Source organism: Ostrinia furnacalis, unplaced genomic scaffold (assembly GCF_004193835.3).
Source record: "Ostrinia furnacalis isolate ACB-3 unplaced genomic scaffold, ASM419383v2 OfSCF0780, whole genome shotgun sequence".
Taxonomy (NCBI): Eukaryota; Metazoa; Arthropoda; class Insecta; order Lepidoptera; family Crambidae; genus Ostrinia; species Ostrinia furnacalis.
This window is the reverse complement of record NW_021131019.1, coordinates 1,666,667-1,688,322: the sequence shown is the minus strand read 5'-3', so window position 1 is coordinate 1,688,322 and position 21,656 is coordinate 1,666,667. Positions and strand designations below refer to the sequence as shown.

The following is a 21,656-nucleotide window of genomic DNA, read 5'->3' as shown; positions in this document are numbered from 1 at the left end:
TACGGTCAAATTGTTGAAAAACTAGTCAAATTGTCATTTTCAGTCAGTTTGATTTGAAATGAAAATTACATTGTATTAAACCAGCTTTTGCCCACGACTTCGCTCGCCCGAAATTAATGTAACAGATCATTATGATTATTAAAGTTTCAAAATTATTTACGTAGTTTTAAATAAATTAAATCTACCTACTAATCACAAAACAACACACATTTTTAACCTATTCCATTCACAAAGTATTTTGTTTGTCTAACTAAATAAAAAAATACAATCACAAAACTAGATAGAAATTCTAAGTAGGCAGATGTAATTAAACTGGGCACTGTAGGTGGGCAGCCCTATCGCATGTTGTCATACTGTGACGTACCGCGCGACTGTTGGCATTTATTTCAAAAATATGGCCGAGTTGGAATACTGTATAGATAGTATTACCGTGGTGAAGCCGTGAAGCTCGCTCGACATCACGGACTCGTTAGGTGGAGACCCTATGTATTACTTTGCTCTATGGTGGAGACTACTGTGTTGACTGTGTCGTATAGTGGTGCCACCACCAAAAGGCCAAAGGTATAGCTAATAAAGCTTAGTGGGTGGACCATTGCAACGAGAGATTATGAGAGCTACTTATCTTATTTTCCCTCATCAGTAGAAGAAACTGTAGAGGTCTTGCCTGTCACTCGCCAGTGAGTGGAGCCAACAGGTGATCGCAAATACGATACTCTTCATAACGAAGTGGTTGCTCAGTGACGGCGGTTGCTATCAAACTTATACAGGGTGTCCCTGTAAGCACAGCACTAATGGACTATGTTCAAACAAAAACAATTGATTCTATTAGAAGACAATTTGTATGAAAAGATTTTGTTTTTTGGATGATTTAAACTTTCTTACTCTTGGGGAAAGTTGATTTGAGCTGTAAAATCAATCCTTTTTTATTGATACCTACAGGGACACCTGTGTAGTGTGTAGGCTAGGGAAACTCATGACAGACAAAGGGAATAAAAAAGTATTAATATTCTTTTAATATTATTTTATTCTGTGACTAAAATGTATTGACTTATTTTACAAAATAACACATAAATTAGTTTTACAATCAGTTTAAAAAATAAATGATGGTCTACTCCGCAAAAGATAAACCGTAGTGTAAACATCAATTAAATATTATCGCTACTAAAATGTACATTCAAACATGTCCCTTACTTGCTGATAGCCTTTTACTCTGACGTCTTTTAACACTTTACCGGACAGTAACCCAGACACAATAGAAGTTTAATTGTTATGACTGCTATAACAGTTCACTGTTCAGAAAAGTGTTATACGTCATAACAGACTCTAACCCGGTATACGCAGTGATTTTCGGAGTAGACTATAGGAATAATAAATAAAAAAAAATCTGACTACAATCATAAAGGTGTGTGGTCTATCAAAAGAAACAATCATAATATTACAGACACTGAGATGTAAAATGGTTAGCATATTATTAACATTATGTTTATACGGCCTATTTAATAACTATATATAAATATAATAATAATATGTATCATTCTAAGTTAAACATATCACATAAAATAACAATAATAAACAAATAAGTTACTTTACTATGGGTTGGAAATCTGTCATAGGTCAATCTTTAAATAACTTTAGTAAATAAAACAGTTGTTAATAATCTATGGCAGTTTCCCATCTTTATCCAAAAGTAATCATATTTTATACCAACATTATTTTATTTTTAAGACTGTTGATACTACGGTGGTAATCACCACTATTAACTAGTAAATACTATGACAGATCCAACACTAGATACTTCCTATCATTTCATATTACGTGCCTGTCTGTTATCATCCATTTCCATCTCCTTACTTCATTACAAATTTCCAAGTTTCCGCCCCCAAGTCAATAATATAAAACCTTGTCCTATTAATATATTTTTAATTATACTATAACATTAATACAAAATACATTTATTGAACGACGATATTACATTTTATTTTAGTCCCTATTAAGATAGTCCTGTAGAAACCGGATAAAAGAAGGATGACATGGACAGTGGTGCACAAAAGGCGTTAAATAAAGGACATTGGGAACTTTAATATGAGAAAATGCCCCACGGTGGACAAAGATGAAACGTATTTTATTTTAAAGATTTATACTTGTAGNAATATAATAAATAATATGCATTTATTTCGTCTTACAAATATTTTAATTAGATAAAAATACTATACATAGACCCTAAATTATATTATCATTATATCCTTTTGCTCATAAACTGCATCATTTGGTTGACACAATATTTTATTTTATCACAATAACTAATTTGTTTATAAATATTACACATTCGAGTAAACCTAGCGAATGTGTACTGTCTGTTTTGATTGTGCTATGTGGCTATCATGGACGACGTGCTGTCACTACTCTGCCGCAACACAGTTTTATTACTAGCGCGGAGGGTAGTTGTCAATCTCGCCTACCAATGTACTACATAAATTTTTAACATGTACCTTATTTAACATCACGATTGTGTTTTGGACAAATAAAGTTATTATTATTATTATTATTATTATTATACTATATTTACTTGTGATTATAATGTGTATCTGATTTTACCTATTTTAAGCTAATTATTATTAAGTTCTAATTGTCTTAACTTAGTCCTGCCTCTTTGAGTAACTGTAAAATTATTATTTTGTCTTTAAAATGCTATATGTATCTGCAATTACTTACCTATACTTACCAAACTAAATGTTTTACATCCCATTTGGATGCTACGGTTTTACCTATATGTTTATATTTGATTTTGGTATCAATAAATAATACGCAACTCCGGGTGCGCGTAGGTAATAATATTGTCGCGCCTAGAACATGCTAGAGCTAGCCGTTAGCGATGCGGCCCGCTGATTGGCCGGAGGCCTCTCGCCTTTTATGGTGAGAAGCTTCTAGCGGCTCACCGCGCCGCACACGCGGCCGAGAGCCGCCAGTCGTGATCCAACAACTTCCGCGAACGCACGTACGCACCCCCGGACGCGCCTTTCGGTTTTTCTTACAAACTGGACTTTCATTTCATTATTCATCTCATCNAGAGACAATGTGAAAAGATCGTTTTCTATATTTTCCCGGCCGGAAATCGAACCCGGGACCTCAGGATTGGCCCGGCACACCTTGAAAACCGGTGTGTGCGCCTCTCCGCCACTGAGGTCGTCAAAAATGTTACTTAAATGTAAAATAAAATAAAATATTAAAACTTCATTTTCTCAATATTCCCATATAAGAGAGAAAAAAAAATGCACGGAAATTCATTGGATATTAGTATGTATCATCTGTGATAGGTTTCGTTTGTGTCCGCTACTTTTCGAAAAGTGGGGCAAAAAGTTCCCAATGTCATTTCTTTAAACTAATTAATTTTACTTTAATCACTAAAGGACATCTGTTAAATAATCCGTAATATTAGGTTTATGTAAATGCAGCAAATAATACTAAAGTGTTAGCGTTAATTTGAAAGTTTATTAAACATTGTAAAATGGTTTTCCAATTGTTAATTTTTTGATAATATACCTAAATAAATCAATATTTGACATTTCATACACATGATAATATTCTTTACGTGGAGACATACATAAATAAAATTACACTTGTATTGAAACAGATTTAACATTCATGACAACTATTACGTAAGAAATCAAATCCAAAATCCTACTACTAGTTTGAATGGCACAATGCATAATTGATACGAAAACCGAAACCAAAATATAAACGTTAATTAAAGATTTATTATTTGAACAAATGAACAATAGATAGTCAATGTATACGATATAACAGACTTAAAAACTTTTATGTTTAATAAAAATAATTTAATAGCTCTAGAATAATTTACTCTCAATCAATAGGGATCCCACCAACATAACTAAAATCCAATATAAATAAGTTTGGCATTTTTGAGGAAACGCGAAAGATATACATTTTTACTTAAAAAGCATCATCTTTCTCTTTCTCTACAATACACAAAATCCTTAATTAACAGGATAATATTGTGTCATAGTCCCATACAGATAATGCAGAGGTATGCCTGTCAGTAGTCTGTAGGTACTGATAAAAACAAAATAAATATAATATACAGGGTGTCACTAATCGCACCACAAGATAATGCCTAACACAAAATACCATAATTGTGTACCTTAAGCTACCTTCAGTATTTTCCACATTCATGAAAAAAGAAAATTTTCCATCATAAAATATGTAAGTAATGTGACCAAAAACATAACTCCATTCATTTTCATGTCATGGTAAAACAATTAAATTCGTTTTGATAACCACACAAGATTTACTGTGTGTAGTATACTTTATAGTACAAGGTTTTAGATCGCCAAAGACTGTAAGTGTTATCGAATTTCAATAAATATACGCCTTCACCTGGATACGTATGGGACCCGGCGTACACCTGAAATGGAAATAAATAACAAGTGTAATCTAACATGCTCTAATACCTACCATATTATAAATAAATGAGAATGAGAAGTGGAAATCCTTGGGGGTGGGGTTTAGATTACAATAAGTTTGGCAAAATCTAGTAAGTTTAACTTACAACAAAAGATAGAATTATACAGGATGTTTCTTATATTGTGTCAATCCATACTCATCGATTGAACCCCTGCATCTAGCAATTTTGGATAGTTTTGTAGTTTGTAGCATTATGGGCCAGCTCAGACATGGTGAGGTGCGGCAAGACGTAAATTACTCGACTAGTGCGAACAAGGCTTAGGCTTAGCGAACCATGTCGCTAGATGTAACAAATGGCACCGAAAAATGTAAGTATACACAGTTTTGACAATAGAAGTATCTATCAAAAAGATGTTAAAGTCCGGTCGCCGAGCAGATAGAATTTCGTCCAATGACCCCAAGCTACCCATCCATATCACTCGCACACTCACTTCAGCTGCCCGTCGCACAATCGCGACAGCAATATAATTGTGCGATTGATAAGGATGGGTAGCTTAGGGTCATTGGACGAAATGAGGGTTTTCGCGAATGAAAGATCCGCTAGATGGCGGGACGGGGATGTGGGGTCTTACTGCTGCTTGATTGGTGGATTTTGACATATCTGTCAATGTCATGTCAAAAATAGCCAATCATGCAGCATTTGGACCTCGCGTCTACGTATTGCCATCTGGCGGATTTTTCATTCGCGAAAACCCTCATTGTATCTGCTCGCCGACCGCGACCGGACTTTAGCTGGTTCTGAGCACTTACTTCGGTGTGGCAGTCGCGGCGGTAGATGGGCACGACGAGGCTGACGGGCGGGCGCGCGCTGCTCAGCGCACGCCGCTCGCCGCCCGCCTCCGGGTCGGTCGTGCCGTGAATCGTGAACTCTGTCACTAGGAATGTACAAATTAATTCTTTTTTATATGATTTAAATAAAAATAAATAAATAAATCTTTGGACAATTTCACACAGCGCCAGCTAGCCCCAAAGTAAGCAACTTAATGCTTGTGTTATGGGTGCTAGCTTAACGGATATACTACTTATATGCTTTTTTTTTAAATACATACATATTATACATAGTCACACCCAGACCCGTCACAGAAATTAAAATTCATCATTTCAATTTCTGCCCGGCCGGGAATCGAACCCGGGACCTCTCGGCATAGTAGTACGTTCTGAACCACTACACCAAACGGCCGACAGGCCAACATTTAGGTGATAATAGCCGGCATCAGAATGTTCATTATATAAGTTGTCTACACAGCACAGCCGTGCGAGACGCGCACAATCCAATACAGACATGAAGGACGAGGTACGAGTACTTTGAGTATGCACCCAGCTATACGAGGAACACTGTTCAATCTTCGTCGACAGCTGAACTATTGTGGTAATTAGTGAACGATTTAAGTACTAGAAAATTGCTGAATTAAAAACAAATCCTATCTAACATTTTAAGTGTAATTTAAAGTAAACTGGGTTGGAAACTTGCACTTTGGCTATCCAAATTCTATAATTCAATTTGCAATGTTTCTATTTATATTTGTTTCGTTAAATTATTATTAATATCAAGTGAAGTAATGTTGTTTGAGCCAATTTTCTACACACTTTACAAACGGCCGGTTTCTATTGGCGCAAAGTGTAAGTAAAAACATGTATATCTACCGTCATCAGTGTCGCCGTAGCCGTCGTCATCGACGTCGTCTTCTTCATCGCTTTCCGCCACGTGGATGGTGACCTCCGTGGTCGGCGACTTGCTCCACTCGAAGTACAGGCCGAAGCCTAAACAAATAATACGATAGTTAAACAATAAGCGATAATAATGGCATGTTAGATTAGATTATGAAAAAAAAATCTTAAACCGTGAAATTACTTTAGTATTATTATAATTGCTAATTAATGATAGAAAAACTACTTAGGTAGATCAGTAATAATGATTGACAAACATGCTGATAGTCCCGTGAATATGCTGGCAGTTTAAGTTACCTATGTAATGACGCATCAGCTGATATTACGTGGCGTTTGGCTTAACCTTTTGTGTACGAACTCAATGTATTTTGCATAGTCCTTCAACGCGTTAAGCAACCGAAAGTTTGTACGGTTTCCTAAACTTAATAAATTAACATAAAAATACAATATTATATTTTTGATCAGTGCAATTTCTGTCCTAACGCGAATTTGACCTAATGCTAATCGGTCGTTAAGCGAATAAAAGAACATACGGGACTCTTCCCACCTCTCGTTTCCACTGCTGCAACTCTTGTGAAGCCAGGATCTTTGATCGCCAATAGAAACCCAACAAGTGAAGATCAAGTTTGTCCCCTTGAAAATCAAAACAGTCATTTGACCCGCAATAAAAAAACATACCTATGTCATAGTTGTCCGTAGCAAACTCCCAGCAAATGCACCTAGCCCGGGGATGTGTGGGCACCCGGACGGTCACAGTCTCTCCATGGCCGACGGTCAATTTCCCGCCGCTGGCGCGAGCAGACTCCTTGAACTGCGCGATGTCCCCGCGCGTCCACATCCGACCCTCGTCCACAGCTGGGAAAACGTCTGATGACGGAATATTGGATTGGATATAATTTTTATAGGCTTAATGAAAGTGCTATTTATACTTTGTACAAAAATTAAAATGTTTAAGCTTAAAAGCTTGTCAGTAACTGGTGCACTGCATATTGTCATTTCTTGTACACGCCACCAACTATCATTGTGTGCCCCTGATGTCCTAGATACACTAAAATTAAATAGAAATAAGACATTTTTTTTTAAGAAAAACATTATTTTATGAAATTGTTATCTACCTTCTCCATCGGATTCCTCTTCCCCTCGCGATTCTTCAGTGTATTCTGGAGTTTCAGTCTTATCTGAAGTTTGCATTGATCTAAACACAGTAAAACAATTATTTCATTACAGATATTTCATTATCTTCATCCAATGTCTGTCATTACATAATTTTAATAGTTCACCCATAAAAAACAGACAGGATAAACTAAGTATTTCATGCCACTATGATCACCTCATGTGCACTGTTATCACTGGCAAAAAAACACAATGCCATCTTAACAAAGAAAGAAGTATAAAATAAGTAAACAAAAAACTCACTTATTATTCTCCATAGCATCAACTGCTTCCATTTCATTCAAGTTACAATCTTTGACTGGTTCCTCTTTCTTATTAGTATTTTCCTCCTCACACTGACTATTGTCTTGAATGTTAGCATTGGCCAGTCTTTGGTCTATGGCCAACTGTTGGATATACTGTTGGTAATGTTGGTCTTGCAGCTGCCGAATAAGGATCGCCTGCTGGTCAAAGTTGCCGGGGAACTGTTGCTGGGCATACTGAAGAAACTGGTTGTATGTTTGTGCGTTTAGCGCATCTTTTATTCTTTGCCTGTAATGTAACAATTTAAGAATTTTGTTATATATTATTTATGTAAATTTTACATAAAATGTATAAAAGATGATTAAGATTTAACGGCAACAAACCGTTTCCAAAGCCTAAAACTAAAAATAGTCAATATGTAGTTAATTAAATATGAACGAATTAATTATTCCACTAGACTAATCCTAAACTAAGCAGAACTAGTGCTAAAGTGACAAGATAATACTAAAAATATTCACGAATGACTGATTATTACTGTTCAGTTATTTTATTTGTTTAACAATGTTTCAACAGCATTTAATGGTACAATAAATGTGCATCACACAAATGTAAATCACACAAACATTTGCTCATGAGAGGACAACCAATTTTATTGTAACAAACAGGTTTGTGAATAATTTTCTAAATAAATAAATGTAAAAGTACTTACACTTGCTGCTCTTCTGTGAGTTTAGCGCTCTGTTGTTTCTGTTTCTCTAACATGATTCTATTTTGTAATTCGGTATGGGCTCTTTCCTCCTCTTGCCTTTTCAACCTAGAAAATTAAATTTTATTATCAAACTACTTCAATTACTAGACATTCAATAAATATAATATTGTCAAGAAACTTACTCCTGCTGTTTTTTATCTTCATGGTCCTTTTGAATAGCCTCCAAGAAAGGTTTGAACAATGGGCACAATCTGCAATTAAAATATTACCTGAGTAATTTGATTTTAAATTAACAAATGGGAAGCAACTGGATGTAGGCAGCACAGAATTTAGTCATTGTGCAAATCCTTAGGTGAGGTTATTCTCTAGCAATGGATGTCCATTGGTTTGATATGATAAAAGAATGAAAGTAGATTAGTTGGTAATAAAAACATTTAAAACAAGATTAAAAGAGAATGTTACCTGTCTAGAGTGTGAATAAACCCAGCCATAGCCTGTATTTGTGACATCTGCCCCAGGGCCTGCCACGCCGCCCTGCGGTCCCGCCCAATCACATCGAGGACACCCAGAGGCGGCGCCGAATTCACGTCCAAAGGCCCATGGGCTGTCTGCTGTGTGTAGGCAACAAGTTTCAGTCGGTCTTCATAGCTCAAATGAATTGCTTTTCCTTCTTTTTCTATAAAAATAACATAATAACAATCATTAAGACTTACAGAAACCTCAACAAGTCCATAAAATAAATGGTTCAATGAAAACATGTCTATGAGAGAATTCATTTTAGTAATCAATAAAACGCATTTTACTTCGATCGTAATAAAAGCATTTGATTACAGTATGCCTGTGATATGAATTATTCGGCCGAATGCAAGTTAATTGAATAGAAATTCATAATTTTAAATAAATCTACCTTTGTAAAAGGATACTGCATGTTTATATACATCTTTTAAAGGTAAACCCCATTTTCTTTCTTCACTCTCCTTGATACCCTGATCAGTTTCAAGGGGAATCTTTTCTGGGAGGATTTTGTGATTATTCTCGGTCTTTGAAGACATTTTTAGAAGATTTTACACAGCAAACGATGTTTTTGCAAAATCGTCGACTTGAAATTTTATGTCAAAGTAAAAACTGTTCCATTGCCAGTGATGAGCTTAATTTACTATTTCAAACTATTACAAATAAAATATTATAAAAAATTGACTGTTGATAGTAATTTAGCAAAAATAAAAATGTGAAGTATAAACAAGAACACGCCTTACAACACGATATGACTACGATATTGTTGCCCATGGCATCGTTATGAGAAAAAATATTGTGGTAGAAAATTCGAAACGCGACACGACATGCGTTGCGGGTGTAGTGAAAATTTTTTCTCAAACATTTCAAGCCAGAACCAAAATATTAAATAAAAAAAAAAACGTCAAAGTGACATATTATGACGTGAGAGAACTTATATTACCATTTTCGTATTTTATTTTCCTGGAAATTGCCTCCAAATCTTATTAATTAACGTTATAATCGTAAAAAAACAATTGATTCTATACACGTATCTGACTATCACAGTTATGCCTAAGCATATGTGTACGCCTGTAATAGTACGCGATACAATTTCCTTGTGATGACTGTGTTGTTTACAAATCAGTGATATTATCTTAAAAAGCCATGGAAGTGAATCCTCTCAATATATTCTTCGTCAAATCGGACAGTAAAGGGGACAGATTATTGTTCAGATACCCCTACACAACAGAAAGCAAAGATGAAGGGACCCAGAAAAAATGTGGTCGTCACAATCCCTACGCCATTAACGCAGCTGAAGACCTGTTGCAAAACCCTCAATCGCAGACCTCCAACATATACAAAGGTATGTTTCATTCGATCTTTGGGAGTTTTATTTGGTTTATTTTTCTAATATTTTTAAACTAATACAAAGACTTATTATGATTCATTTAGGTAACCTCTTCGTCCTTCCATGAACTCTGATCCCTTATCATGCTCTGCAGTCCTTAAATATTGTGAACAATGTCCGTTATACATTGGATTGTACGTCATATTATTTAAATAAGAATTTAATCAATGTTTACAGGTCAACTAAGTGGTTTTACAGATGAAATGCTTTCAACGCTATTCGCTGTGAAAGCAGAACTTTGCAACAGGAAGTTCGAACTGAAAGTAAATGACGTGCGGTTTGTGGGCCACCCGACTCTGCTTCCTTATCGGACCAATAAGGATGATACTGCTGCGATGATATTGATTAATATTGTCTTTGCTTTAAGAGCTTCGGCAAGTCATTCTATAGGTAAGAAGAATATTATTTTTGAAATAAATAATAAAAACCACTTTTGTTACTTTATTATGTGAAGTAAGAATAATTATATCGCTCTTTTATAGTTAAATGTTATTATGACTTGAGCAAAAGACTGGGAAAAGCATTGAGACATGAGGAAAAAAGATGTTCGTATTTGACCGAAGAAATGAAAATAATGGTAAATATATCTATTACGTTCTTATGACACTATGTCCATTTATTTTAATCTGCTTGTTTTGTAAACATGTTCTTATCATATTATAGTGAGAGTGTTATTGAATTATGTTAGAAATTAAAATATGATAACTGAATGATTATGATTTATGATGTGTTTCTATCTTACTATGTATTCTGTATGTTGTATTCAAATATCAATTATTTAACCATATTAATGCTTTATGAGGCACATTTATTTGATGTTTACTATGCAGATATGTGATATTAGAACAATAAATATTTTAATTTAAATCTTAATATTTTAATTTAATATAAATTTTGGGAACTAATGTAATGTTTAATTAAATCTGAAGCTGGCAGCTCATGACGAAGTGTCTGCATTAGATAGCGAAATTAACTCAGGAGAAAATGATGAGGAGGAGGAAAGTTCACGGAACTCGACCAGTTCTAATCCGTACTGCATGGAGAACGGAACTGAAACGGAGCCAAAGTCAGCCTTCCATCTCATCTTACAGAGAAGCTCACTGGCGAGATCTATGAAATCCGTCTTTGAGGAATTAAGTAGTACAGGTAAGTCTATTTCAAACTGCGTTTACAGTTTTTGTTGATTTAGGTTAGCTCAACATTCAACAGAAATGATTGGCAACACCTTTTTCATCTTGTCGTGTCGACAACAAACCTACACAGTGTCAGCCCAAAACTCCGCCACAAGAGTGACATTGTCAGTAGTCTTCATTAAATATTCCTGCATGCAGTAGTTTGGGCACGCAGGGCACGACATCATGTGCTTTGTCGACTGGGGAACAAAACCACACTTGCACTCCAAGTTTGTGCCATCCAAGAATCCCCACTTGAACAGATTGATGTTATAGCATATTTTAAACTTAAAAATCTGTTTACTTACACGCACACCCTTTTTCTTACTTGCAGGAATAGTTCAAGTTCGAATAAACAAATGGGTTTTGTTATCCTTCTGTTTACCACACAAGGCACATCAGATACACAACAGGGGTCTTATTATTGAACCGGAGACAATAGACAAGTGCTTGCAGAAGCTCAGGCCTTACCATGGAATACTCCTGTTGGTATGTATTGAAAACTTGCAACAAATGACAATCTCACTACTAAAAATTGGTAACTCATTTTTTATTTTTTACTGTGTTCATCAGGTCAACCCAAATGAGCTCTTAGCATCTATTCCACTTGATGGAAGCCCTGCTCTGCTAAGGCTCATAAAACTTTACAGTCCACTGAAGAGTCTACAGACTCTTGCTATTGAAGCCGACTTGTCTTTGACCCAGGTAAAGATTAATTTACTTAAAAAGTATATCATAAGATAAGGGAAGTTCCTGAACAAATCTTGTTACACAAGTTGATTATTTCAGGTGTTCCAACTGACTGGGCACCTTGTGTATTGGGCCAAGGCTACAATAATCTACCCGCTGTGTGAAGGCAATGTGTACGTCGTCGCTCCCGGCGCGAACGTTCACATACACTCTCCGTTAGTCGAAGAGTTTGCCAAAGAATTCCCTGGGCTGTGCTTGTTGCAGGTATGTATTTAAAGGTATTTAGGACACGAATAATTTAACTGTGTCCAGCCAGATGCTTGTTATATTTCTTATTTAATTTTGTATTAGTACCCACGTTGAATGCGCGTCCCCTCCCCCAATCGCAATTAAACGCAATAAGTTAGTGATTAAACGCAATTAATGTGTCTTATTTTACGCAAATACACAATTTTTATCAATATAAAAAAAAATTTTTGTTATAGTTATAGATAGACGCTTCCCTTCGAGTGAGGTCATAATCGCCAGCGGCAAACTTAGTGCGAACGGATAGTATCATTATTTAGAATCTTAAATTAAAAATAATTTCGTTCCATTGTCTAATTTGATAACAACAACAACGAGCTTAACTTAAATATTTTCATGACGTCATTATTGACAATGTTGCCTTGATAAGGAAGAGTTATTGCCCATATTTGTGCACTTGTAGGGTGTCGTCCATAACAGCAAAATGCTGATTTTTGCTGCTGCTGCTGATGCATTGAGAATCTTCATTCATTTCAAATAATTTTTGAATGTTAATTAGCAAAAAGCTTGAACTCAAAGCCATAAAAGTATTTAAAAAAACATAGAACAAATATTAGTGTTGTACTCCAAAAATATCACCTAAAAATACTTGGTTCAAAATCACTAGATTTTTTCTCAATGTTAAATTACTGTGGCCTGTAATAAAAACAAAATTCCATATTGAATGTAGCCTCCAACTAACTTTTTAGATGCTAGGCGAGTTCTCCCTCCCCGCTCCCCTATGGTACGTTTCCCGCGGGGCGGGAGGCGGGTGCGGAGGATGTGGAGGTGGCGCGCGACTGGCGCGGGTGGTGGCGTGGCTGCTGCAGCGCCGCCTGTTGCTGCAGCTTCATACTTACGTGCAGTTCAACTCACCGCATTGGCGCTGGGGACTTGATACAGGTAAGACTTTTATAAATTCCTGTTTTTAATTATTTCCTTTGTTTTTAGCTTAACGTGTACGTAATATTTTTATTTTTAAAACACCTTTTTGACTGTATGTATGTTATTTTCAGACGGTAAAGAATACTACTGTGAAAAACACAATATTTATAATCAATCAAGCAGCGTGTCATTTTCGTCACTCAATCAAATGCAATTAAATGTACCTGAACCTGTTGAACCCAGAGACAGCACCAACCATTTCCCAGATGCTGAAGTAGACTATCCTACAGAGAACAATCTCAACCAGACTGACTTTTCACACACGAAACCTATAGTTATCGAATCTGACCTCACGAAGTACGACAAATTCCCAGAAATTGACTCCGCCAATCATTCATTTGATGAGGGAGTGGACGTTGTTGACGGTGTGATAAATACGAGTTTTGTGAATGGTTTAGACTTTAAAGATATGGGGGAAAAAAAGAAATTGCATGGCAATTCCGTAGATAGCGGTATATCCAACAACATGAATGGTAACATTGCTGAGACTAATGGAATCAATGGCCATGCGGAGCATGTCAACGGAGATATTGACAAACTAGAAGAGAAAACAAAGACTTTGCCGTCAAGGTTATCAGACTTGTCATTGAAGGAAACTGAGCATATTCTAAATACGAGTAGCGATGATGATAAGATCGAAAGTGACCAAGATGTGTCGCCAAGATCGAAGTCAAGTGGTATAGCAATGAGTGGCGAGAAGAAGAATGGAGTCTCGTTGAACCTCAAGTTGCAAAGTGAAATGAGGTATGTGTTTTAATTTTCTGATGATTAAAAGTAATTTATTACGTGGCATACACTGTTAAACAGCTAGAATTACCTTCTCTGAATGCAATTATGTACAATTTATCGTAAATTTAAGTTAATTTGCAACTTATCAACGCTTCCTAAAGTTTTTTATTTATGAATTTACCAACAGGCTAAAGTGTAATGTAATGTTAACATGTGATGGGTGTGGCAACTAACTAATTAATTATTCATTCTTTTTCTAGTTTTCAGCAGCCTATAGTGTGGAGTATACCGGCGAACTGTGACGTAGTTGACGCCTGCCGAGTACCTCAAGAGCCTCCCACTACTGAGTCATTGCTGGACACGTTTAACGCCGAAGAACGAGCTGTCCTAACTGCCATACCTGCTTCCAAGGACACCGATGATCTGTTACTTCTTGCTCAGCTTCATAAAAAAGGTAATAATAGAATCTGCTAAATGAAGTAGATATTAAAATAATTATTATTACATAAAAAATACTTTAATTAGTCGACATAAGTTCAAGTGTTTCATCGTTTTACTATAATTATTGCCTATGACTTATTAAGGATTATCATCTTTGTATCCAATTCACAGGCTATTTCCGCGGTGAGCAGCACCTCGAAGAAATAATGTTCATGGAGAACGTGAGTCGCTCCCAGCTGATGCAGTTACTCGACAAGTTCAAAGACGTACTCATCACATTTGAGACTGAAGACCCAGCTGTAGCTATGCTGTATCCGAGCCAATAAATATTTTCAACATCGCTTACAAATATTGCAGTCAGTGGTGTGAATCTGGAAAACAGCACTCTTTTAACGCTGTAAATCTAAGGTTAAAAGAGATTCATTAAAAACTTTCAACTATAAAACTAGTTAATGCCTCTGAATTTGCATCAAAATAGTTAACGTTATGGTTATTATATCACTCGAATTAAAAATCCAAGCTAAGTTGCAATTACTAGTTTATGTGCCATTACTAAAAAATAGGTTTAGATTGGTAAGGTAGTAATTTTTTTTTGTTGTTTATACTATTGTATTTATTTCGCCATTACATAATTTATCACTTCATTATGTATCTACGATGCATGTTACGTGTTTTTAAGAGCACAATCAACCCTTAAAAGGAAATTTAAGTGGTGTTATCTTTTTAAAAAGGTAATAGATTCCTAATGGCATACTCAATTGTTTAATAATTCTGAGTTTATGAGCGGATAAAACCGCAGAAAGAAAGCTTCAGACAAGACTTGTCTTGTTCACTTAGTGAACATGAACAAAAACATTTCAAGTCTTCTATGGTAATAGAAGGACATGCGACTTTTTTAAATGTGTCGATTAGAAAATCATTTTAGTTTATACTTTATTATTTCCATTTGCATAAAATAATATCTTGCCCTGTATTTGTTCTTCAAAAGTTAGTTAAGATTTTTGTATCTGCGCTACTTTTAAAGATCATTGCATCACATTTACGCAATAAGACTCAATATAGTTATGTTATAGTGTCTTGTATAATATGTACTTAGATAATACATTCAAAGGTAGCTTTTAATTTAATTTCTATATTTAAAAATGTTCCTAAATTTTGTTTAATTATTTATATAATTTTAGTTATTGGAATAGATGTAGCGATTGTTAATAACAATTTCCGGTTATTCTATTGTCATCTCCTCATTACACCTACACTTTCTCGCACTCGGAAATTACTTTCTCTACATTTCTCCGCCTTTTGTATTACCTATTAATTTCTATCATCTAAATCACTTGAAAACTCTGTGATAATTAATGAGGATGCATTAATTAATCGCTCAATAAATAATTTATAAATGATGTTTTGAACAAAGACTAGTAATTGGAAACTAATAAAACAAAAGATTTTTTAATAATGATGCAAGTTACTTCTTACATATTAAATACCCATTTTTAACTATGATTTTTAAGATTACAAGAGCTTGGCACAGCGTGCTTGTGTAAATATTTATTCATAGTATATTTATTATTTTAATAAAAATATAATACTTAATGTTATTTTATTTTAACTCATTAAAGTTAAATTCGTGATTTATTATTAGATACCTAATGGTAGGTACTTCTAATAATAAATCACGAATTCTACTAGCTATATCATATTTCCTGAGTTCCTGACTTCTGTTATTTTTGCTCATAACTCTAAAAGATATTAAAGTAACTTTATTAAAAATAATAATTAAAAAATATGTTTAATAACAGTTCCTTTTGTAACTTTCGCAACCGCTCCACAAACACAATAGCCGACATAGCCGTACATCACTATTTGATCAGCTGTCATTTGTTGTTGTTGTCAAACCAGCTGTCAGTTGTGGTTATTGGCTTCAGCGTTTCGTATTTTTTGTTTTCCTTTGTGATTGTGCGTATTCTCTAAACGGAAAACATGAAGAACTTCCCAGTTTTCGTATTTCCTGTGTCCCTTGAATTTTATCTTAGTGCTAGACACACGCACAAGCAGTTATTGACTGTGTATAATCCTTACGATTTCTCTGTGAATTTTAAAGGTAAGTGAATGGTTTTATGATGATGCTTGCATTGTGGTTTGTTGAGGGGACGAAGCAAAATAAATACCACTACTTTTTCCTTTATCGTTTTAGTGCTATGTACATCTCCAAACAAGTTTACGGTGATAGACCCTGAAGGTGTTATAGCCCCTCAAAGTTGCATAGACATTGTCGTCCGCTACACTCAGCTAGCTGTTACACACTGCGACACAACAGAAAAATTCAGGATAACCATGTATGACAGGAATACACAGCAGGTATATTATTCTAAACTAAATTACTATTTTAATAGATAGTTTTCTTATCATTCATGCTTTACTAATAATTGACCTTTGGACAAAATGATGAAATCTATTATCATTAACATTTTGCTATTGTTAGGAAATAATACCACACGCAAATTTTAACAACACAAGAACAGTAAAGTAGGACCATTTGACTTCATTCAATCAAATGGGGTCATTTTGCCTTGTTGTTTGTATTAAATTGGCCTACTGATAATTAGTTGTTTTACATTCTTAATCTTATTTTTGACTGATCAGTATCATTGACCTGATTATTAAATCAGAAACAGTTACAATAATAAAATTGTATTCAAATAAGTTATTTAGTTGCAAGTGTGTTTTGATACTGTGGATAAAATGATTTTCTTTATTAATTTTGCAGGCATTGGGCAAAAGAGATATTCCCACGAAGCTAATAGAAGGCGAACCTTCAAACTTAAATCCTGAGAGTATGGGTGACAGCTTCCATCCACTGACCACGAGGGCAGCTCCCATCCGGCCTGCAGAGGAGCAACCACGAGTTTCTTGTCAGCACCCTTCACATCACAGGTGACCTTTAATTATGAGTTATTTAAGTCATTCCTTTTTGTCATGATTAAGAATTAGTGAATAAAAATAGAGTAATGAGAAACTTGTTTTTGGAAATCATTTTCTGTATTAAATTGGTAGGGTCTTTTTCAATCTTACTTACCTTGAAATAGTTGCAAAGGGTGTTGTCATCTTTGTATTTTAACACAAAATATATTTAAATTATGTTAAATAAATTCACAGTTCCTGTTAAGTTTGGTGATTGAATTGTTTACATATTTCAGAGAGCAACAACCAGTAAACGTTGTAGCAGTTGCTGTCAGTATATGCTGCATCGCTGCTCTCCTGCTACCAACGCAACCAGAGCAAGTCACCCAAACACAGTGGCCAGAATGGCTCCACATAGGTTCCAACCTCAAACTTGTCTTTTCATTCGTTTTAGGATTAGTAAGTATGTTGGTACTAAGACCTTAGAATCTACAAGATTTAATCATACCTCTCATTAGGTATAGCATTCATAAATCCATCAGTACTACTGCTACACTTCTGTGGCGGTTTCAAGGAAAATATTAAGGTCATCATCAAAACTGTATAGTAAAATATTGTGATTTATCTGGTAGAAGAATTTGTTTAAATTAAATTACATACAGCAGAAACACACATCAGCCTATTTAATTCAATCTCTAAATTATTTTAGTCTAAATCAATCATATTCATGAACAGGGTAAATATTATAGACACTGGCAGCTGCATGTTTAAACTATGTGTTGTCTTAATAAGTGCTCTGAGTTTTATAGAACTGTTTAAAAATCCTGAAATTCTAATAATAACAATATTTTTAATGTTACATTGAATGTTCTTGCTTCTACTTAAGATTTATTCACTGCATCTCTTTACTGTATACTCAACACCAGGCAGGGATGTAAATTCTTTTTTGTGCATCCATGCTGAACACATTATCCTTTTGGTGCTGGTTTTCGAGTGGGAAATGTCCTTCTATGGATAGTTAAATTAAAATTAAATATCCCTTTTAGCAGGGACATTTTTTTACCTTGTGTTGTGTGGGGCTGTGGTTTGTCACGTGTTAACACTTTAACTTTAAAAAGTGTTAATCTAAAACATGTCAAGTAAAAAATTATGAATTGATTTATAATTTTATTTTGGTCTTAATATTGTGGTGCATGTTAAAATAAGAGTAGAGTTTGTTTTCTCATTACTCTAGCTAGGTGCTGTTTTATTTTGTGAATTAGGGCTCTGCTTTCTTGAACGTGATGGTACACCTCCATTTTACAAAACAAGTGATATTTTTGTAGTAATTTTGAAAACAAGATACGACGCAACTTTTGGGGTTGAGTTTACAAACAAACAAGAGCTTTTATTTTTAGTGAAGAAAAAATTTCAACACGATAATTTCGCATAGGATTGATAGAAAATTGAATCACGTTCAAGGCAGCAGACCACCTGGAATTGATATTTTAAAAATGAATTAAATTTTTCACTTAGAAATTAATCTATCTATATTATGTTCTATTTTATTGTATTCGAATTTTGCAAACTTACAACCATGCGACATATTTTAATCTGAAAAACTGACTACTTGCTGTATCGCGACTTTATTGAGAAAGTATTACACTTTGGTTGTAAATATCTTTAAGTAATGTATTTTAAATTAGCTTAGTGCTTATAAATATTTGAAGAAAATCCATAATAGCTGTAAATAAATTGATGATTAAACCTAAGGTACAGAAAAAAGCATTTATTAAAATTAAAAATCCATGACTACTTAAACAGACTTGTAAAATAATTTTATCAAATTCGAAATTGGTCTACATTTGTTGTAAAATAAGTTTACGTATTAAGTTGTACTTGTCCTAACTTTTTACCTTTAAAATTCTTTGTGATTTGGGACCACCATTGATGTGTTATGCCAAAAATATGACTAATCAGAACATTGCCTTTTATATTGTTCCTGTATGGCCGCTTGTAAACATCCGTTTTTTTCACCGGACAACGGCCCGATTTTTTCGCCGGATATAGTGGTGGTGTATGGTTTAAAATGAACGTGTGCACATGCATCGGACATAGGTCCGGCGAGAAAATTGACAGCTAACAAAGGATATCCGTTTTTTGACGGTCCGTCGTCCGGTGAAAAAACGGATGTCTACAAACGGCTTATCTCATTGTATTTTTCTATTGGGAATGAGTATTTTTGCTACTTATTTGAGAAGGATATCGACTAATTATAAAGAAATTTTAAAAGTATGCTCTTAATCATTTATTTTCGTAATTATAACAAAAAAACGACAGCCGAGTTTAAGATCACAATACAATTCCCTGCGTATAAACATTGAGCAAGTAGAATTTCGATTACATTTCTGATTTCTTTAATTCCATATTTTATTGTCTGCAATTAACAGCCACTTAACAATTAAATAGTAAGTACATAGGTATAATAGACTTTAGTATCACAATACGTCGTTTATAATTATTTAAAGTACAATGATATGTACAGCAGAGTACTTATTTAAAAACTAACAACGGGGTTGATTGGATACACACTTTCTTATCTATTTTTACAATAAATTAATCAAATTAATCCTGTGAACAATACATACATTTTCGATAGCTTTCATAATATTCATTCGCAGGAAATTACTAAATCAGTACTAGAGTTTAGTTCTCTGTTAGAACAGGCAGTAGCGGCGGTCCGCCCCGGGTGCCAAGCATCAGGGGGTGACAAAGTCGCGCAGATTAGTACTCACTGACGCATCTGCATGGCAAGGACGGTCGTGATGTCATGACAGGGGGGCACCATTCTGGGGTGCCTTAGGCTATAATTTATATTNAACCGCCCCGGGTGCCAACCTATGCTACGCCGCCACTGAGAACAGGTATAGCGCATAACCAAATAATCGGTATTGCGATAGCGGGAGGGTTTCTGTGTCAAAACGATTTTATGTCACACGCTCCACTACCGCCTGAAACCCTGTCGAGTTAGCTGCGCACCCGGCGGCCGTGACGTCACATCGACGCTCGTGCACGCAAGTGGGAGGGAGAGTCGCATTCCAGCGAGGTGCGCAATGAGGGCTATCGTTTTTATACTTAACAGTTGGCACCCCTGGCGATTGACAGGACCTTACTCTACAGTGGCGCCATCTTGATGAGTGCAAATGCGATAGTCCTCCTACCACTTTAGCGCTCACCAGTTGGTGCCACTGTCTTCGCTACTAGCAAGTGACAGGACCTTACTCTACAGTGGCGCTAACTGGTGAGCGCTAAAACGATAGCCCTCATTAGCTCGATCGGGTTATACCTGTAATTAACTTTACCTCGTTATTTGACTGCCTATTATTTATAGTTGTGCCGTGATTTTTGACTACGATTCCTTTTTTTTACTTAGAATGCATTAACTGACGCAGTGCGTGTTGAGAGGCTAATGAGAAATGTATGATTATGATTATTAGCTGATAGTTAAGACAAAAATATTATCTAAGTGGTCCTCTTACTTTTTCGAGTGCTAATTTTAATAAGATTTATTTAATTTGAAAATTATAAATAACTTGAAAAAATCGTGGGTTCAATTCCCGCCTTAGGCAGTTCGATTTTTTCAAGTTATTTATAATTTTCAAATTAGTTTGAGATGCGACTCTAAACGCTAAAAATTTAATAACTAAGATTTATTTAAGTTTAAAAATAATGATACAATTATTTAAAATTCAGAATATTAAATTAAACTGCAGATAGACTGCGTAATATACCTATATTACGCTACACTGCAGTAGAACGACTGGGATGTACTTGCTACTGTAGCGAATAGGTAAGAAAACTACTATATGTAGAGAACTGCACGTGTGATTTTTTTGGCGCTACGACTACATTGCTAGATACTAATTGGACGTAAAACGGTTGTTAAAATCCCGTCACAAGTTCTTGGCGAGTTTAATTAGCTCTATCTAATTATTCTAGATATCATTAATTGGTCATAGAAATAATAATAGCCTAAAAAAAACAAGTATAGTACAACCCTTAAAAGTTGTTTTAACTTTAGGGTACCAGGGAACCCTGGAAAAATAAAGAAATAAATTAATTTAGAGAAAACTCAAGAGTAGAAATTGAACTGATATTTTTTTTATTCTGGTATTTCATCATCATCATTTCAGCCATAGGACGTCCACTGCTGAACATAGGCCTCCCCTAATGCTTTCCATGTTGATCGATTGGTAGCGGCCTGCGTCCTGCGCTTCCCTGCTACCTTTACGATGTCGTCGGTCCACCTTGTAGGTGGACGTCCCACGCTGTGTTT

The 21,656-nt window shown here is 35.1% G+C and overlaps 3 protein-coding genes across 5 annotated transcripts; 2 read left to right on the top strand and 1 right to left on the bottom strand.

The window, feature by feature from the left end:
• Window positions 1-1,730: 1,730 nt before the first annotated feature.
• On the bottom strand, window positions 1,731-9,458 carry LOC114350048 (Golgi resident protein GCP60). 3 transcript variants are annotated; one of them, XM_028300684.1, is made up of 11 exons: window positions 9,183-9,457; window positions 8,738-8,951; window positions 8,458-8,526; window positions 8,276-8,380; window positions 7,567-7,854; window positions 7,266-7,345; window positions 6,829-7,017; window positions 6,127-6,243; window positions 5,233-5,351; window positions 3,370-4,423; window positions 1,731-2,063 (listed from the first exon to the last, which is right to left on the bottom strand). In XM_028300684.1, the coding sequence occupies exons 1-10, from the start codon at window positions 9,325-9,327 to the stop codon at window positions 4,307-4,309; spliced, it is 1,443 nt and encodes a 480-aa protein (XP_028156485.1). In that variant the 5' UTR covers window positions 9,328-9,457; the 3' UTR covers window positions 1,731-2,063; window positions 3,370-4,306. The 3 variants fall into 3 exon arrangements, with proteins under 3 accessions (XP_028156485.1, XP_028156484.1, XP_028156486.1); XM_028300683.1 differs by having other exon boundaries at window positions 5,233-5,357; window positions 9,183-9,456; XM_028300685.1 differs by lacking the exon at window positions 1,731-2,063 and having other exon boundaries at window positions 3,536-4,423; window positions 5,233-5,357; window positions 6,829-7,005; window positions 9,183-9,458.
• A 239-nt stretch (window positions 9,459-9,697) lies between these two features.
• On the top strand, window positions 9,698-15,862 carry Nprl3 (GATOR complex protein Nprl3). Its single transcript, XM_028300682.1, has 11 exons — window positions 9,698-10,133; window positions 10,356-10,568; window positions 10,661-10,755; window positions 11,108-11,324; window positions 11,685-11,839; window positions 11,924-12,055; window positions 12,140-12,304; window positions 13,036-13,228; window positions 13,342-14,014; window positions 14,260-14,453; window positions 14,612-15,862. Exons 1-11 carry the CDS (start codon window positions 9,935-9,937, stop codon window positions 14,764-14,766), a joined length of 2,391 nt encoding a protein of 796 aa, XP_028156483.1. The 5' UTR covers window positions 9,698-9,934; the 3' UTR covers window positions 14,767-15,862.
• A 463-nt stretch (window positions 15,863-16,325) lies between these two features.
• LOC114350098 (motile sperm domain-containing protein 1-like) lies at window positions 16,326-19,857 on the top strand. Its single transcript, XM_028300746.1, has 4 exons — window positions 16,326-16,541; window positions 16,635-16,798; window positions 17,208-17,374; window positions 17,638-19,857. The coding sequence occupies exons 1-4, from the start codon at window positions 16,421-16,423 to the stop codon at window positions 17,825-17,827; spliced, it is 642 nt and encodes a 213-aa protein (XP_028156547.1). The 5' UTR covers window positions 16,326-16,420; the 3' UTR covers window positions 17,828-19,857.
• The last annotated feature ends 1,799 nt before the right edge of the window (window positions 19,858-21,656 follow it).

Excerpts from the sequence above, each read along its gene's own strand:
- LOC114350048 (XM_028300683.1), bottom strand. The coding sequence starts at position 9,327 with ATGTCTTCAAAGACCGAGAATAATCACAAAATCCTCCCAGAAAAGATT. Across the intron at positions 7,346-7,566 it reads GATGCTATGGAGAATAATAA|ATCAATGCAAACTTCAGATA; the intron begins GTGAGTTTTTTG and ends TACTGTGTTTAG. Across the intron at positions 7,018-7,265 it reads AGAGGAATCCGATGGAGAAG|ACGTTTTCCCAGCTGTGGAC; the intron begins GTAGATAACAAT and ends TTCCGTCATCAG.
- Nprl3 (XM_028300682.1), top strand. The coding sequence starts at position 9,935 with ATGGAAGTGAATCCTCTCAATATATTCTTCGTCAAATCGGACAGTAAA. Across the intron at positions 14,015-14,259 it reads AAGTTGCAAAGTGAAATGAG|TTTTCAGCAGCCTATAGTGT; the intron begins GTATGTGTTTTA and ends TTCTTTTTCTAG. Across the intron at positions 14,454-14,611 it reads TGCTCAGCTTCATAAAAAAG|GCTATTTCCGCGGTGAGCAG; the intron begins GTAATAATAGAA and ends TCCAATTCACAG.
- LOC114350098 (XM_028300746.1), top strand. The coding sequence starts at position 16,421 with ATGAAGAACTTCCCAGTTTTCGTATTTCCTGTGTCCCTTGAATTTTAT. Across the intron at positions 16,799-17,207 it reads ATGACAGGAATACACAGCAG|GCATTGGGCAAAAGAGATAT; the intron begins GTATATTATTCT and ends TTAATTTTGCAG. Across the intron at positions 17,375-17,637 it reads CAGCACCCTTCACATCACAG|AGAGCAACAACCAGTAAACG; the intron begins GTGACCTTTAAT and ends TACATATTTCAG.